Source organism: Salmo salar, chromosome 12 (assembly GCF_965601325.2).
Source record: "Salmo salar chromosome 12, fSalSal1, whole genome shotgun sequence".
Classification (NCBI taxonomy): Eukaryota; Metazoa; Chordata; class Actinopteri; order Salmoniformes; family Salmonidae; genus Salmo; species Salmo salar.
This window is the reverse complement of record NC_138302.1, coordinates 76,502,340-76,518,771: the sequence shown is the minus strand read 5'-3', so window position 1 is coordinate 76,518,771 and position 16,432 is coordinate 76,502,340. Positions and strand designations below refer to the sequence as shown.

At 45.3% G+C, this 16,432-nt stretch overlaps 1 protein-coding gene across 3 annotated transcripts in view; it reads left to right on the top strand.

Annotated features, from left to right (window-relative positions):
• LOC106565894 (ephrin type-B receptor 2) overlaps positions 1-16,432 on the top strand; it is a 170,971-nt gene that overhangs the window by 55,367 nt on the left and 99,172 nt on the right. For all 3 annotated transcript variants that reach the window (XM_082959294.1, XM_014133558.3, XM_082959293.1), the window contains exon 2: positions 13,062-13,141. In XM_082959294.1, the coding sequence (XP_082815420.1) occupies positions 13,062-13,141 (80 nt within the window). The remainder of the gene's footprint in view (positions 1-13,061; positions 13,142-16,432) is intronic.

Here is a 16,432-nt window from a genome sequence, read left to right as displayed (position 1 = left end):
TGTGCTTAGTCCCCTCCTGTACTCCCTGTTCACCCATGACTGCATGGCCACACATGACACCAACACCGTCAGGGAGGAGGTCAGAGATCTGGCAGTGTGGTGCCAGGACAACAACCTCTCCCTCAGTGTGAGCAAGACAAAGGAGCTGATCGTGGACTACAGGAAAAGGGGTCCAAGCACACCTCCATTAATATCGGCGGAGCTGTAGTGGAGTGGGTCGGGAGCTTCAAGTTCCTTGGTTTCCACATCACTAAGGACCTATCATGGTCCAAACACACCAAAACAGTCGTGAAGAGGGCACGACAACACCTATTCCCTCTCAGGAGGCTGAAATGATTTGGCATCCTGACTGCTTGCATCACGGATTGGTCTGGCAGCTACTTGGCATCCGACTTCATATTTATTTTTTGCACTGACTCTCTTGCACTCTCTTTTTATTTATTAACCTTTATTTATCTAGGCAAGTCAGTTAAGAACAATTTCTTATTTTACAATGACGGACTACCCCAGCCAAACCCTCCCCTATTAACCCGTGCGACACTGGCACATTTGTGCGCTGTCCTATGGGACTCCCGATCACAGCCGGTTGTGATACAGCCCAGGATCGAACCATGGTCTGTAGTGGCACCTCTAGTAGACTGCTGTGCCACTCGGGCGCCTATTCTCATTGATACTTCACTGACACTCACACACACACACACACACACACACACACACACACACACACACACACCACACACACACACACACACACACACACACACACACACACACCCACACACACACACAATCTATGCATAGTCACTTTACCCCTACCTACAGAACATATTACCTTAATTACCTTGACTAACCCGTACCCCTGCACATTAACTCGGTACCGGTAACACTTCTACACAGCCTTGTTATTGTTAGTGTTTTACTATTTTTCATTTCGTTTATTTAGCACATTTTTCTTACTTACTTTTTTACAAAATTAAGGGCCCATAAGTTAGCATTTCACGGTAAGGTCTGTTGTACCTGTTGTATTCGGCGCGTGTGAAAAATACAATTTGATTTGATACTGAGGATTTCAAGGAAAATGCCTCTTTTTCCTGGTTGTGTGGAGGAGCTAGAGTGCAGAATTATTGAGAAGTTGTGTTTTTTCTGGTCTGGGATGACTCTGTTTTTCTGCTGTGGTACAGCACTGGCCCAGTTGGTGTGTAGGTGTATTGGAGTTCTCAGCACTCAGTAATGTGAGAGAGTACAGACACTTTAAGTGGAAAAATGTGTCTGGTGAGTATTGTGTCTTGTAAACATAGCCGGGTCCAGCTGAAGGGAGTGCTGCTGTGCTGTCCCAGGCAGCTCAACTTAACCCTGTTTATAACCATTCAGAGCTGGCCACCATGAACCCATTAGCTCTCCATCTCAGGCCCACAGGTGTCCAATGTCTCGGATAGCTGTAGTTAATGTTAGTTTAGTGTTAGGAGGGCCTTAAAATTCTTTAATGGTACACACTTTCCATTGTGCTATGCATTCAGTGATGGAGAGCATGTTGATGGCAGGGATTTGGGGTGCCAGTGTGTGGAGTGATATTTGGGTTAGTGTAGAGGCATGTCCTGGCTGTGTCTTTACGCTAGGCTCCTCAGACAGGAGTAATGGTCCCAGCAGTGCAGGACTAGACCCACTGTGGAGCCTGTCTCAGAGCCTGAGCTTTATAGAAAGAACCCTGGGGGGCGTGACCGGTCATAACTCTTCCACAGACAAGAGGACGACTAGCTCATAGGCCAGGAATCTGAAGCAGGTCTGACATTCCTCTGTTCCCTGATACGTGTGGTCCCCAAGTCCAGGGGGTCCTGGTAAAACGGTCACGGCCGTGAGGAGGTACACTCATCTCCTCCTCAGTTCAGGGAACTTAAGGGAGGTGGGCTGGATATGGAGCGTCTCAGAGAGCCGTAACAAGCCTGAGTGTTAGGAGGCATGCAGGGAGGGAGGGAGGAGGGAAGGGCTGTCCACCTGGAGCTGCTGGAGTCTGTTGTCTGCTGCTAAGCATGGCCTCATCATTCAGTCACTACACCAGCCATGCTCTTACAAAGGCGTGCACTCAAACACACACAGGCACACAATCAAGTATGCACACACACACACACACACACACACATATACATACACACAGAAATCCATTAGACACACCCCCACAGACACTCTGTAATCCCCCTCTCTTTATAGGAGGATGTATGGTCATTATCCGTCTCTAGCCATTTGTCTGTCAGGTGATTCATACAGGCCTCCCCAAATCTTTACTATTTCATATCAGTCTCGTCCCCTTTTCATGCTCATGTTTGATTAAAGTCTCCATTAACATTCTTCTATTGAAGATTACGCCACACCGGGGTGAGTAAATATATAGGCTAGCTAGACCATGCTATTGATTATGCAGCAGGGAAGGTGGGGATGGAGATATCATGCAGACAGAGATCTAGAGCTGATGGCTTTCCTGGCAGACAGACTGCATTGACTGGCAATGGATCAACTCCCCTAGTTTGACCCTGTGATGCTCACACATCAAATGTCACTGCTCAAATTCCTCAGCACTGAAACTACACAGAAAGGGCTGAAGGTTTAACATGGCAATCTAGGGCACATGCAATTCTTGTGATTCATATTACTGAGAGGAGATTTAAGGACAGAGTGGTGAGATATTCTTGTATCCTTTATCTTGTAATAGTTGTGCTACCAGATTGTATTAGTTATACTTGGTGGGATGGTTATGGAAAATGAATTGAGGTTATTTGAGTCCCCAGATCTCGGTAATCATCCCCTGTGATATTTAGCTTTGACATTTTTCTGGAGGCTCCTTGCCATACAAAAGACAAGGACAGCTGTTGCCAATCCCTACCACAGGCAGGCACAAACACGCCTAGGGGTTTCAAACAGCAGGATGCAAAGTTTCTTATTAATCTCTGTTCCCTGATATGTGTTCTTTTTATGGATCCGGATACCAATGTTTTGGTTTGTTGCCAATGTCTCAAACAGTGAGAGTAAACAGTATGTGAACTCAATATGCTGGCCATGATAATCTAACTCCCACTCTTGTGTCAAGTCTTTTGTTCTTTTGAAGCCTCTTAGTAGGATACAGGGCCAATGCCTGTATTCCCGCCCCACCCTTTCGTAAATCTTTTAAACACACGTTACAGTAGGGAAGCTACACATTACAGTGTTGGTGAAGCTACTCTGAAAATATAGTTTACCAAGCTAGCAATTACTTCACACTGGAAGAAGTTAAGCTACACTAAAGCTACCCTTAAGAAAAACGTACTTAAAGCTACTTTGAAAAAGAAGTTCACTACATCCAAATGACATTGTGATAGTCTAAATGATCTGAATCGGAAATGTCATGGACTACAAATTGCAAGACAGGTCACTCTGGGGTCAGATGTTAATAGCAAGAACAGATCACTCTGGGGTCAGATGTTAATAGCAATAACAGATCACTCTGGGGTCAGATGTTAATAGCAAGAACAGATCACTCTGGGGTCAGATGTTAATAGCAAGAACAGATCACTCTGGGGTCAGATGTTAATAGCAAGAACAGATCACTCTGGGGTCAGATGTTAATAGCAAGAACAGATCACTCTGGGGTCAGATGTTAATAGCAAGAACAGATCACTCTGGGGTCAGATGTTAATAGCAAGAACAGATCACTCTGGGGTCAGATGTTAATAGCAAGAACAGTTCACTCTGGGGTCAGACGTTAACAGAATGTGTCATTTACCCTATTGATCACAAAAAAATGGTTTCAAGTGAGAATTGGCAGGTTTGATGCCAAAAAAGAACGGACATTCACCTATATTTTATTTTCGTAAATGAAGTGGTGTGCTGTTCCGCTGCATAGCAAAAAAGTACTTAACTACTGGAAACACTATCAAGATTTTAATTTAGTTGAACTACCACCAAGATACTGCAAAATGTAGTTACATTACTAGTTGAATAACATGTTGTTCACTACTCCCAAACACTGGTTATGGTATTTGTTGTTGATACAAGCTACACGTAATGATGGGTTTTTATTTCCCCTGTGCCCATTTTAAGCACATGCCAGGTAAGGCACAGGAAATTGGAGAAACTGGCAGTTCTTGGGATTCAAAAAGTATTGACTTTGGAGCCAAGGCTTAATGGTGTGTAAAATCACTGTAATTTTAATTTCAATGTTATTTTCATATGTCCTTATTTTCCACTTCATTTTTCCCCAAGTCGATTGATAAATGGCCACAATGAAGCAAGCCTGTCTCTGCGTGAGAGGCAATGACTTATTTTACATACCATGAATAATTCACATGTCCGGGTGAGTCACATATATCATTAAACAACATAAAGTCAGAATCCCCATTTACAGTTCATGTAGCACTTAACCTAGAAGTGATACACCATTTTGTATATCAATGTGTAATCTAGGAAACTACTGTAGGTGTCAAGCATACACAGCATGCTGTATACATTTGTTTTTAAGATTACCTGCTTCAATCGCTTTAGCCAATCAATAAATAAGGGACTTGTGCCTAGAGACAAACATCAGAGTATCATAAATTAATCACATTTAACCCTTAATGTCCAGGACAGTGATTCACATCCTGCATGGCCTAGATTTAAATACATATTCAACCCGATAGGAGGAAAGTGGAAATTCAGAAGCTTAGTCTCACACATTTCCATCTCATGCATATTTCAGGTCAGGCAGAGAGCTGTGGGACATGGCAGTGTGTTGTAGTACAGCGGTTACTCTCTGACAGCCAGAGAAATGGTCCATCTGGACTTCCTTCTCTCTATCCACCAGGCTTTAAAGCCACAGCCCCCAGCTCCAGCCACAGCTCCAGCCCCAGCTCCAGCCACAGCCCCAGTTCCATCCCCAGCTCCAGCCACAGCCCCAGCTCCAGCCACAGCTCCAGCCCCAGCTCCAGCCACAGCTCCAGCCACAGCCCCAGCCACAGCCCCATCCCCAGCTCCAGCCCCAGCTCCAGCCCCAGCCACAGCCCCAGCTCCAGCCACAGCTCCATCCCCAGCTCCAGCCACAGCCACAGCTCCAGCCACAGCCCCAGTTCCAGCCCCAGTTCCATCCCCAGCTCCAGCTCCAGCCACAGCCCCAGCTCCATCCCCAGCTCCATCCCCAGCTCCAGCCACAGCCCCAGCTCCATCCCCAGCTCCAGCCGACAGCCTCAGCTCCATCCCCAGCTCCAGCCACAGCCTCAGCTCCATCCCCAGCTCCAGCCACAGCCTCAGCTCCATCCCCAGCTCCAGCAACAGCCCCAGCTCCAGCCACAGCCCCAGCCCCAGCTCCAGCCACAGCCCCAGCTCCAGCCCCAGCCATAGCCCCAGCTCCAGCCACAGCCCCAGCTCCAGCCCCAGCTCAAGGCCTAGCCCCAGCTCCAGGGCTTTGGATCTGAAATGTTGAAACAGAGATCGGTTTTCCTTAGTCTCTGAGGCGTGCTCATAATCTTATAGTACAAACTTGGAGTGGAAGGGGAGACAGCTCTGCCGTAGCCCTGGTTTTCTAGATTGATCAGGTGGTGACCATTCTTCCTCCCCATTTACTGTTGAGGTTGATGGTTCTCAATTCACAGTGGAGCACTCAAATCGTTGTGAAATATGGTGTCTTTCAGAACTAACTACATTGTAATGTGCAGTGAAACTGTGTGCTAATGATGTGCCTACAGTTACTGCTAATAGCAATAGCACACGCTCTGGATGCATGGAAAGAATACTAAATGTTGAAAAGATTGGCAAGCTAGCGCACAGGGGTGTTGTAATCCATGATGATATAAGACAGGTTTTGGAAAATGATTTAGTATATTATTTTGGAATAGTTGGAAAAATCCTTTAACATGGGAGCTAAGCATATCACTGCTGGTGTGTTTACAAACTTTGTTAACAAGTTTGTTTACAAAGTTTGCAGCCATTTTTATCTCAATATTAAATCATTTCTGGGTAACAATTAAGTGTCTTTCTGTGACTGTTTTCAATTAAAGTGGTCAAAAAGAAATAAAAATAGCTTCTTAGCAAAGAGAAATTACTAGGACTGTCTGGGAGTGGGGGACGACGACTGAAAACTAGCTGTTATTGGCAGAGAGGTTTGTAACTCTGTTTCTCATTGATCTAGCAACTAATTTACCTCCTGGAGTTGTCATTATCATAATTTTCACAATTTCACAGTATTATTCCAACCTCATAGTGTGGAAATATATATAAAACACAGGAAATCACGTTTTTGTCTGTGATTGGCCTTTTAAAGATATGTGGTATAATGGACATACTGAAAAAGGGTCAGGAGTAGCTACTATTTTTGTCATCCGGTAGTTTGACACATTTACTTACGGAAATAATCAAGTATTTTTGATTAGATAATCTTGTGATTAAATTGGCTTTTTTAGAAAAGGGTTAAGACTGGAGAGTGTTTGGATGAGTCATAGAGGACTTGACCTAGAATATAGTTTTTGCTTGATTATCTTTTTCGTTTTTGGTCATTGCTCCTTTTCCAGGCTGACAGGTTATTATATTGAATGATAACACAGTGAGCTCTGTAAGGATTACTGTAGAACATCCTGCCTGAAGCCCAGGGGAATGCTATGCTGTATCATTCTGTCAGCAGTCAGAGTGCTCCACGTACTGTGTGTGGTAGCATATTTCACAGGGCACCGTCTTCTGCCAAAATCAACTGCCCAACTTCGTCTCTCTCCCTCAGAGCAGGCCCAGATCCCCGGCCTCAGCCATGTCCCGCTCATTCCCACCTCATCACTCCTCGAGCCCCTACATCATCATCAGAACCCCAGAACCGGGCCTTGCAAGACCCAACAATAACCCCCAGTTACCCATAAATCTCCCTGATAGAGTGATGTCTCTCCAAAGACACATGTTAAAGTGCACCGGATACCCAGGGCGGCATGCCAAGCCCAGTTTGACTCTTTGAAAAAAGTCAGGGTTTGGGCTGATGCCACCTCATCCACAAAGCCTGTTTCATTGTAAATGCAGGATTACTGATTAATTTACCGCACAAGGACATGTTGTAATGTGGTGGTGGGAGCCCCACCTAATGGACCCTCCTTGTGTTGAAAGATTTCTGAGACGGCTCGGGCTCAAATGAAACCGAGCACTCTACTTGTTATTCTGTCCAAAATGCCATACAGTAGCAGTCTGCGTCCATCATTATGGGCATCAGACTTACCTCAGCACCGGCAGTTTTTCCAATGCCAGTGCCCATAAATGTAGGCACATTTCTTAGCTCTGTCCACAAGAAGACTGCTCTCTGTGGTCTATGGTATTAGATTATAGACATATTGTTCATGTTAAGATATAGCTGTACCGCCATCTATAATCCACATTTACCATTAAATATAGCCTATGATTCCAGGTGTTTAATGACATGGAAGTTCATTGAGTTTTACACACCACAGATTTGGTGAGAAAAGCACTGTGGTGTTGTAACCTGCTATTTCTACCGTGGTGGGAAAGAAAGTATAAGTGGCGGCTTTGATGTAGAAGTCAATGTTGAATGATTTGCTCCATAGAGGCTAGGCTATAGTACAGTTCTCCTGGTGAGGAGGATAAAAGAACATCACCCCTGCAAGCCGCTGCATGCTGTGTTTTGGAGGTCAATCGCTTCTTCAGAAATACCCTCAGTAAACTATAGACATAATTTGATACAAGCCGGGTTTTGCTCATATTGAAGCTGGCTAGAACTATAACAGTATTCTACATGGCTGTTCCGCGCTGTTGTTCTGCACTATTTTGACAGAACACTTGCTGAATATTCATGCTTTATGACATGAAAGCTTCTTTTTTGTAACTTTTTTTTTTTTTTAAGTATAGTCAGTGAATTTGTGACAGTGAGTAGTGTGTGTGTGTGTGTACCCCTGTGTGTTTGTGTATAAGTGTTGTAGAGACAGGGATCTGTTTGGAAGTCTGCACTTGTTGCCTGTTTCCTGCCTGGTGGAGGGCAGTGGGAGCTGGGAGATGAGATGGTCCACCCTGGAGGAGGGCAGTGGGAACTGGGAGATGAGATGGTCCACCCTGGAGGAGGGTAGTGGGAGATGGGAGATGAGATGATCCATCCTTGAGGAGGGCAGTGGCAACTGGGAGATGAGATGGTCCACCCTGGAGGAGGGTAGTGAGAGATGGGAGATGAGATGATCCATCCTGGAGGAGGGCAGTGGCAACTGGGAGATGAGATGATCCACCCTGGAGGAGGGCAGTGGGAGCTGGGAGATGAGATGGTCCACCTTGGAGGAGGGCAGTGGGAACTGGGAGATGAGATGGTCCACCCTGGAGGAGGGAAGTGGGAACTGGGAGATGAGATGGTCCACCCTGGAGGAGGGTAGTGGGAGATGGGAGATGAGATGGTCCACCCTGGAGGAGGGCAGTGGGAGATGGGAGATGAGATGGTCCACCCTGGAGGAGGGAAGTGGGAACTGGGAGATGAGATGGTCCACCCTGGAGGAGGGAACTGGGAACTGGGAGATGAGATGGTCCACCCTGGAGGAGGGCAGTGGGAGCTGGGAGATGAGATGGTCCACCCTGGAGGAGGGTAGTGGGAACTGGGAGATAAGATGGTCCACCCTGGAGGAGATAAGGAGAGCTCCCTCCCTGGCATCCATCAGTCAGACTGCTATGCTCAACCCTACACACTAATTGGCCATCCATCTCTCAAAGCCTGACCTCCTCACCTCAAGCCAAAGCATACTCACACTGTACCCACCCAAATCAAGCACATGTGTGAGCTCTATGGCGGTTCACCTGTCCTGTCCTGTTCTTTCCTGTCCTCTGTTGCATCCCCTGTTCTGTAGACCTGGAGGGGAATCACTGTGCCTGGATTAAAATGGCTGGCAATGTACCCAAATCACATACCTTGAAAACATACTCACTTGGTCTCAAAGCACTTTACTGTGTGTGCAGGAAGCTTGGCTCGTCCACCACCATTGTGTATTGCCCATCTGCTAACGAGGCGTGTAATACATTTGGAACACACTGCTCTGCAAATAACTTTCTCCTACACTTCTTAGAAATAGAAGTTATACCAGGTACTCCTCCTTTTTTTGTAATTAGAATGTGGCTGCCGACCAACCAATTACCACCGCAATAATCCCAGGCCTAAAAGCGCCTTGATCCATGTCAATTAATGTGGGTATGTGTTCTGGGGCTCATTTTGTTTATGGGCTTGTGAACAGCTGCTCTTTCTAATCTTAATGTAAAATGTGATGGCATACTGTGGAAAGCTGAGAGGCTGCGGCTTCATCGACTCCTAGCTCTGAGAAAACTGAGTGTTGTTGAAGCACCGCTGGCCCCTCCCGTCTGGCCCCTCTGTAACTTCAAACAGCTCTCTCAGGGAGGTTTCAGATCAGCACAAAACCCTCCTTGCTTACTCTCAGGAAGTGTTCTAGGAAGCGCTCTTAGGCCTGTAAGCAGTTCTAAAACTCCCAGGTCTCATTGCATATTCATGCACCTTCAGTGTTGAGGCTGAGTCTGTCTAGTAGTAAAAAAAAGACAGCCATATTGAAAAGTTGAAGGTCTCACATCCTCCATGTGCTCATATAACTCTGAAATATAGCTGGTAACCTTTGACCCCCCAGCTGAGCCAGAGGCCCAGGCTGGAATGTGTAGTCACATCCAGACCTCAGTGTAAACAGTCAGTCCTGGTCTGCTGGCTTCTCCAGGCTCCATTGCTGCCACACCATTCCCTGTTCTGGGCCAGAGGCCTCCCTCCACTCTGACTGGCCACTCTCACCTCATATCCCTGATTAATGGACAGTGTGTCTGACTGAGTGGCCATGCCCTTCCACTGTGCTGCCTGCTGGGAGCCTGAGGACTGATGACGGGGTTGAACAGTGCTGGTGGTGATTCAGTGAGGTACACTCGGTACTGCAGTAGGTAATGAATTGGTGTGGCTGCCTGCTATGAAGTCTAGTCAGCAGGAGGGAGAAAGGTGATCAGTCTTTCTGGGTAAGGTCCTACTTGTCCAGCGTGTGGGTCTCTGATGGAAGGAAGCAGGTGTGTGTGAGCCTGACTGAGGGAGTGGAGGGAAGAGAAGAGGGCCGTCTGTGTTCACATATCAGGGGAATTCACTCCTTCCCTCCCTGTTCTCTAAACCACCACCAAGGGGTTCATCATTCTCACTTACTCCCCAGCTAATTATCATTATCATTACGGGGGATAATTACCATTTCACTGCCTAACACCCATGTAGACTGCGGAGTCGCGCAAGGTTATCAATGGCAGCACAAACGCAGCCTCCTCTGCCTAATTATACGATTTGGGCTTTGTGATAACTGAATTGGATGTGAAATGTGCTATTATGCTTTGTGTATATTGGTGAGGCTCTGAGATTCGGCAAGTTCCTAAAAATAAATTTGCGGCATGTGGAGCCTGTTAATTAAAAGCTTTGGTTTCCTCTGGAATATAAAGAGGAAATCCACATGTTATGAAATGCGGGAACATTCTAAATTATATTGGGTGCTTTTCTCTCTCTTGTGTGAGTTTAGCCATACTGCACTGTGGAATCAGGCCACCCGGATCATTAGCCCGATAGTCCTTTTATCCAATTTCCGAAAAGGAACTCTGACATCATACAGAAGCATTTTTTAAATACTTCTGGTTTTTACTGAATATCAAATACATCTTTGAAAAATAGCTTTAGACTACCAATCACCAACAGTAACTTATGGTTAGTTGCTAGCTTGTCGAGAGGAGTTCATACATCTTTCTTTGCCCTTTTGGAGTTGCAGCTGATGCTTAACACCTGATGAATGTTGTCTCCATCTGCTCCAGCTCAACACTGGTGCTGCAGGCTAATAAGCAGGGGAAATTCATTAGGCCTGCAGTACCCTCCTTCTTCCCCCTCCCTCTCCCCTCTGTGTCCCTCAGAGAGAAGGCTCTGAAGGACAGCCTGCCTGGCCTGCCGCTGAAATTCCATTGGCTGGCCACAGAGGACCTCATGACAAACAGGAGACATACCTCTTTGACCCTAATTACCAGAGGTGTTTTTTTCCACCAGCTAATCCAGCTCGTTTAGAGTGCGCTTGCCCCTCAAAGCCAGGGGGTAGAACTGAAGAAGCATGTGCCTGTTGAGTGGAAGTTGACCTATCATGTAGTAGCTTGGTGGCTGTGGTAGAGTTGACCAGGTTCCAGTGAACCCAGTGATCTGTTCTTTTCCATGTGGATGGTCACACTATGCCCCTCTGTTTACCACTACAGCATGTAGCCAAATATGCCTGGGTCTCAAACAAAAGCAATGCCAACTTTGACAGAGGGGATAATGGAGATATCTGCAAATATACTATCTACAATAGGAGTATTTTTGACACTGAAAAATGAAGTATACTGCTCAAAAAAATTAAGGGAACACTAAAATAACATCCTAGATCTGAATGAATGAAATAATCTTATTAAATACTTTTTTCTTTACATAGTTGAATGTGCTGACAACAAAATCACACAAAAAATGGAAATCCAATTTATCAACCCATGGAGGTCTGGATTTGGAGTCACACTCAAAATTAAAGTGGAAAACCACACTACAGGCTGATCCAACTTTGATGTAATGTCCTTAAAACAAGTCAAAATGAGGCTCAGTAGTGTGTGTGGCCTCCACGTGCCTGTATGACCTCCCTACAACGCCTGGGCATGCTCCGGATGAGGCGGCGGATGGTCTCCTGAGGGATCTCCTCCCAGACTTGGACTAAAGCATCCGCCAACTCCTGGACAGTCTGTGGTGCAACGTGGCGTTGGTGGATAGAGCGAGACATGATGTCCCAGATGTGCTCAATTGGATTCAGGTTTGGGGAACGGGCGGGCCAGTCCATAGCATCAATGCCTTCCTCTTGCAGGAACTGCTGACACACTCCAGCCACATGAGGTCTAGCATTGTCTTGCATTAGGAGGAACCCAGGGCCGACTGCACCAGCATATGGTCTCACAAGGGGTCTGAGGATCTCATCTCGGTATCTAATGGCAGTCAGGCTACCTCTGGCGAGCACATGGAGGGCTGTGCGGCCTCCCAAAGAAATGCCACCCCACACCATGACTGACCCACCGCCAAACCGGTCATGCTGGAGGATGTTGCAGGCAGCAGAACGTTCTCCACGGCGTCTCCAGACTCTGTCACGTCTGTCACATGTGCTCAGTGTGAACCTGCTTTCATCTGTGAAGAGCAAAGGGTGCCAGTGGCGAATTTGCCAATCTTGGTGTTCTCTGGCAAATGCCAAACGTCCTGCACGGTGTTGGGCTGTAAGCACAACCCCCACCTGTGGACGTCGGGCCCTCATACCACCCTCATGGAGTCTGTTTCTGACCGTTTGAGCAGACACATGCACATTTGTGGCCTGCTGGAGGTCATTTTGCAGGGCTCTGGCAGTGCTCCTCCAGCTCCTCCTTGCCCAAAGGCGGAGGTAGCGGTCCTGCTGCTGGGTTGTTGCCCTCCTACGGCCTCCTCCACATCTCCTGATGTACTGGCCTGTCTCCTGGTAGCGCCTCCATGCTCTGGACACTACGCTGACAGACACAGCAAACCTTCTTGCCACAGCTCGCATTGATGTGCCATCCTGGATGAGCTGCACTACCTGAGCCACTCACGCTACCACTAGAGTGAAAGCACCACCAGCATTCAAAAGTGACCAAAACATCAGCCAGGAAGCATAGGAACTGAGAAGTGGTCTGTGGTCACCACCTGCAGAACCACTCCTTTATCGGGGGTGTCTTGCTAATTGCCTATAATTTCCACCTGTTGTCTATTCCATTTGCACAACAGCATGTGAAATTTATTGTCAATCAGTGTTGCTTCCTAAGTGGACAGTTTGATTTCACAGAAGTGTGATTGACTTGGAGTTACATTGTGTTGTTTAAGTGTTCCCTTTATTTTTTTGAGCAGTGTATATTTTCATTGCAATGAATTGAAATAATATCTGATCAGGGTTTGAATGGATGGACTCATTAATGGACTCCCATCTTCGCCTATGCTCACCTGCTGTAAATGTGCACTGCTGCTACTGTATATTGTTTGTTTGAAAGTAGTTGTCTGACCGCCCTCTCTCTCTCCTCCACAGAAACACTAATGGACTCTACCACAGCGACAGCTGAGCTGGGCTGGACAGTCTATCCCGTGTCAGGTTCCAGTGACAACAGCGTGAGTGTTACCTCATCATCTACTTGATGTCATTGAATTTTCATTTGAGTTACTTAATTAACTCGATTGCTGATTTATTCATTTGCATGCAGATGCAGCAATACTACAGTACACTACATTTTCAGTTAATTTAAGGTCCTTACAGATACACTTTGGTTTTAAAGGTCCACTGCAGTCAAAAGTGTGATTTCCATGTGTTTTATATATATATTTCCACACTATGAGGTTGGAATAATACTGTGAAATTGTAAAAATTATGATAATACCTTTTTAGTGTAAGAACTATTTGAAACCACCACCTGAAAATTCAGCCTGTTTTGGTGGGATGGAGTTTTGATGGGATGGAGTGACATCACCAGGTGTTAAATTAGTTAATAGACCAATAAAAAATTGTTCCAAACCTCTGCCAATAACAGCTAGTTTTCAGGTTTCCCCTCCCCACTCAGACCACTCCTAGACAATCTTAGCAAACTTCTTGCTTGAGAAATTGCTCTTTTTTTAAGAAGTTATTTTTGTTTCCTTTTGACCACTTTAATTGAAAACAATCATAGTAAATTACTTAATTGTTACTCAGAAAGATTTGATATTAAGACAAAAACGGCTGCATTGTACTTTTAACACCCAAAAGTAAGGATTATTTCTCCCTACTGTTGGGTGTCAAACTCAAGCTTATCAGTAAATCTGCCCTGACTGCTGTGACAGATGTGATACTGGTAGTGTTTTCATTTCTCACTTCAAGGTCAAAGGCCAGTAATATCTCAGAAAGCTCTCTCCACAGTGAGCCAAGTCTTTGTAAGAAAGACATCGTAAAGCTGTGCAGAAGTCATGAGAGAAACTATAATCCAAATTTAACAGTGGGCTTTTGGGCTCTTTCAGAAAACATCTTCAATCTTTTTGAGAAATGATCTCCCTCTCTCTCTTTGCAGGGCGGAGGTTTTGAGTTGGTGTTAAACTTTGCCTACTGGTGCTTTAAAATAAAAGAAGTTCTGTAGAGGTCAATTGAGACCAATAGTATTGCGGTGGTCTTTAATATTAACTGGCTACATGCTTGGTTAGGTTTACCTTGAGTTAATGGTCTCCACTTTCTCCACTTTGACCTGAACTGCCCCCACTGCACCACACAATCTAGCCTTATGAATGTCACATTGTACAATCATAAATGCATTGCTAATTACTTCTGTTCATATGCAAGGCATGAAGCTATGTGTAATATGGACTCTAGCAGCGTTTGATGCACACTTTTTCCACATGGTGTGCCAAGGCATTGGTTTCATCTAGCCACACACAAGCCTAGCCCTCTCCGGGCCAGCCGAAACCAGAACCTCAGCCTCCTACACTTCTTCCCTCACCACATGATCCAGACTCCTCAGACTGGGTCCAAAACACAGAGAAATATGTTGTAGACTTATTTGCTGGTGCATTTCAGAAAACCACTCCCTATTTTATTCAATTATTTATGCTTCTGTGGTTGGTATCCAGGCTGGTTTGAATTATACTGTATCATGCAGTGTGTCTTTAAGCACGAAAAAAGTAGGAGGAAGAAGAAATAAGGGCTTCAACAGTCAACTGCTGCAACTTCAAAGATCTTCTGCAATAATTGAGCTCAACATCTCCCTCAACCTGAGGGCATGCTGTTTCTTCCCTGCTAGTTCTTACAATTAATATGAGAGAACAAAGAGGACTGGTGTATTCCTCTACCAGCTCTGGATTCAATCTAAACAGAACCAGCGCCGCCATTTCCCCGTTAATGAGGCTGGGAATCTTACAGGTAGTTTGCGTCACGTCTCCCTTTCATCTTTACAAAATTTAAGGTTTAGCGAAACAATCAGAAAAGTCTATTTAATTATCTATATGAATAAGTCAGAACTTCAGACTTGAAAATCAAACATTTGAAAAGGCCAGTGATTAAAAATCTGCCCTGTTTAGATTTATTAATCAGCATCAACGCTTTAGGGTCTCAATTCTCACATCAAAGACAAGCCCCAGTCAGCTTTTAGTGTCCTGTATCCCTTTATGCTAGACACAAAGTCTAGAATTGTCTACTCTTGCAGCTTCAGACAAGCTTATAAGGGGCACGCTTCTACAGGTAGATTATGAAAAGCTTTTTACCTCAGATGAAACATTATGCGATGTCCGTGTTGAAGATTCTCTTATTTATTTCACTGTGATTGGAGACCCAAAGTACCTCTCAGGCCCTGATTGGTCAGGTACAAGACCTATCAGATTCAGACGTTGGGGTTTTATGGGGAAATTATGGAACTGGATGAGGTCACAATCCATTGTGAAGTCTCATGTGGCCCTCACTTTCCCAAGTGGACCAGCACAACAGGAACAGGTGTGATTAGTGGACTTGCTCAATATACCAGTCATAGATGCTTTACAGTAGCTATTGTCTTACACATGCATGGCTTTACGGGCTTAACTGACGGATCAGTAACATTCAGCGCTGCACCACACCAGCACTTGGCCTTTCACTACTCTGTAGAGCTTCATGAAATATATCATAATGTGTTACATAGTCAACTGTACAATAGGGATACAAAATCACTGGTACCATTTCACTTAGATGGTTTACATTTTTCTCCCAAGATTGAATTAATGGACATTGAATTAAATAAATGTATTCACATTTTTTCAAATACATAGTTCTTCACTTTCCAGGTGTTGGTAGCATTACATAAACTAACATTCCAGTGAAACATGAACAAACCAACTTTTATGAGTGCTCTCCAGGTGTGTTCCCATCTGTTGCACAGTCAGTTTACCCCTTATTATAGTGGCGGCTGCAGCCCTGTATTACCTAAAATAAAAGTTTAACTAAAGCAGCAGCTGAAACTGCCTCCAAGAACTGAAATATGTTATGATTAAGATTCCATGTAATATTTAGTCAACTATAACACATTACTTGCCTCAGGCAGAATAGGGAAGGTATGTTGTGCACAGGACAGGGCAGTGGGAGGAGAGGCTGTTTGATACAAAGCAGAGCAACAGAGAGGTTAAGTGGTCAGTGTTTCCCCTAAGTGGGAGTTGAGAGAACTGTGAACACCAGGCCTTCTGACCTTCACAGAGCTGCTGTGAAGGTATCACCTCTAACCTCTAGCCCAGGGGTGTGAAACATACGGCACTTGCCCGCGAGGGGGTCCAATCCGGCCCGCTGGCGGTTTGAGTAGATAAAAAAAGTAAACTTTAAAATGACTAAAACCAAATCAATACTGTGTAGAAATTGTAATGGGCCTATAGTCATACAGTTTCGTAACTGTCCAGCTCGCTAATGATCACTAGACAGTCAGG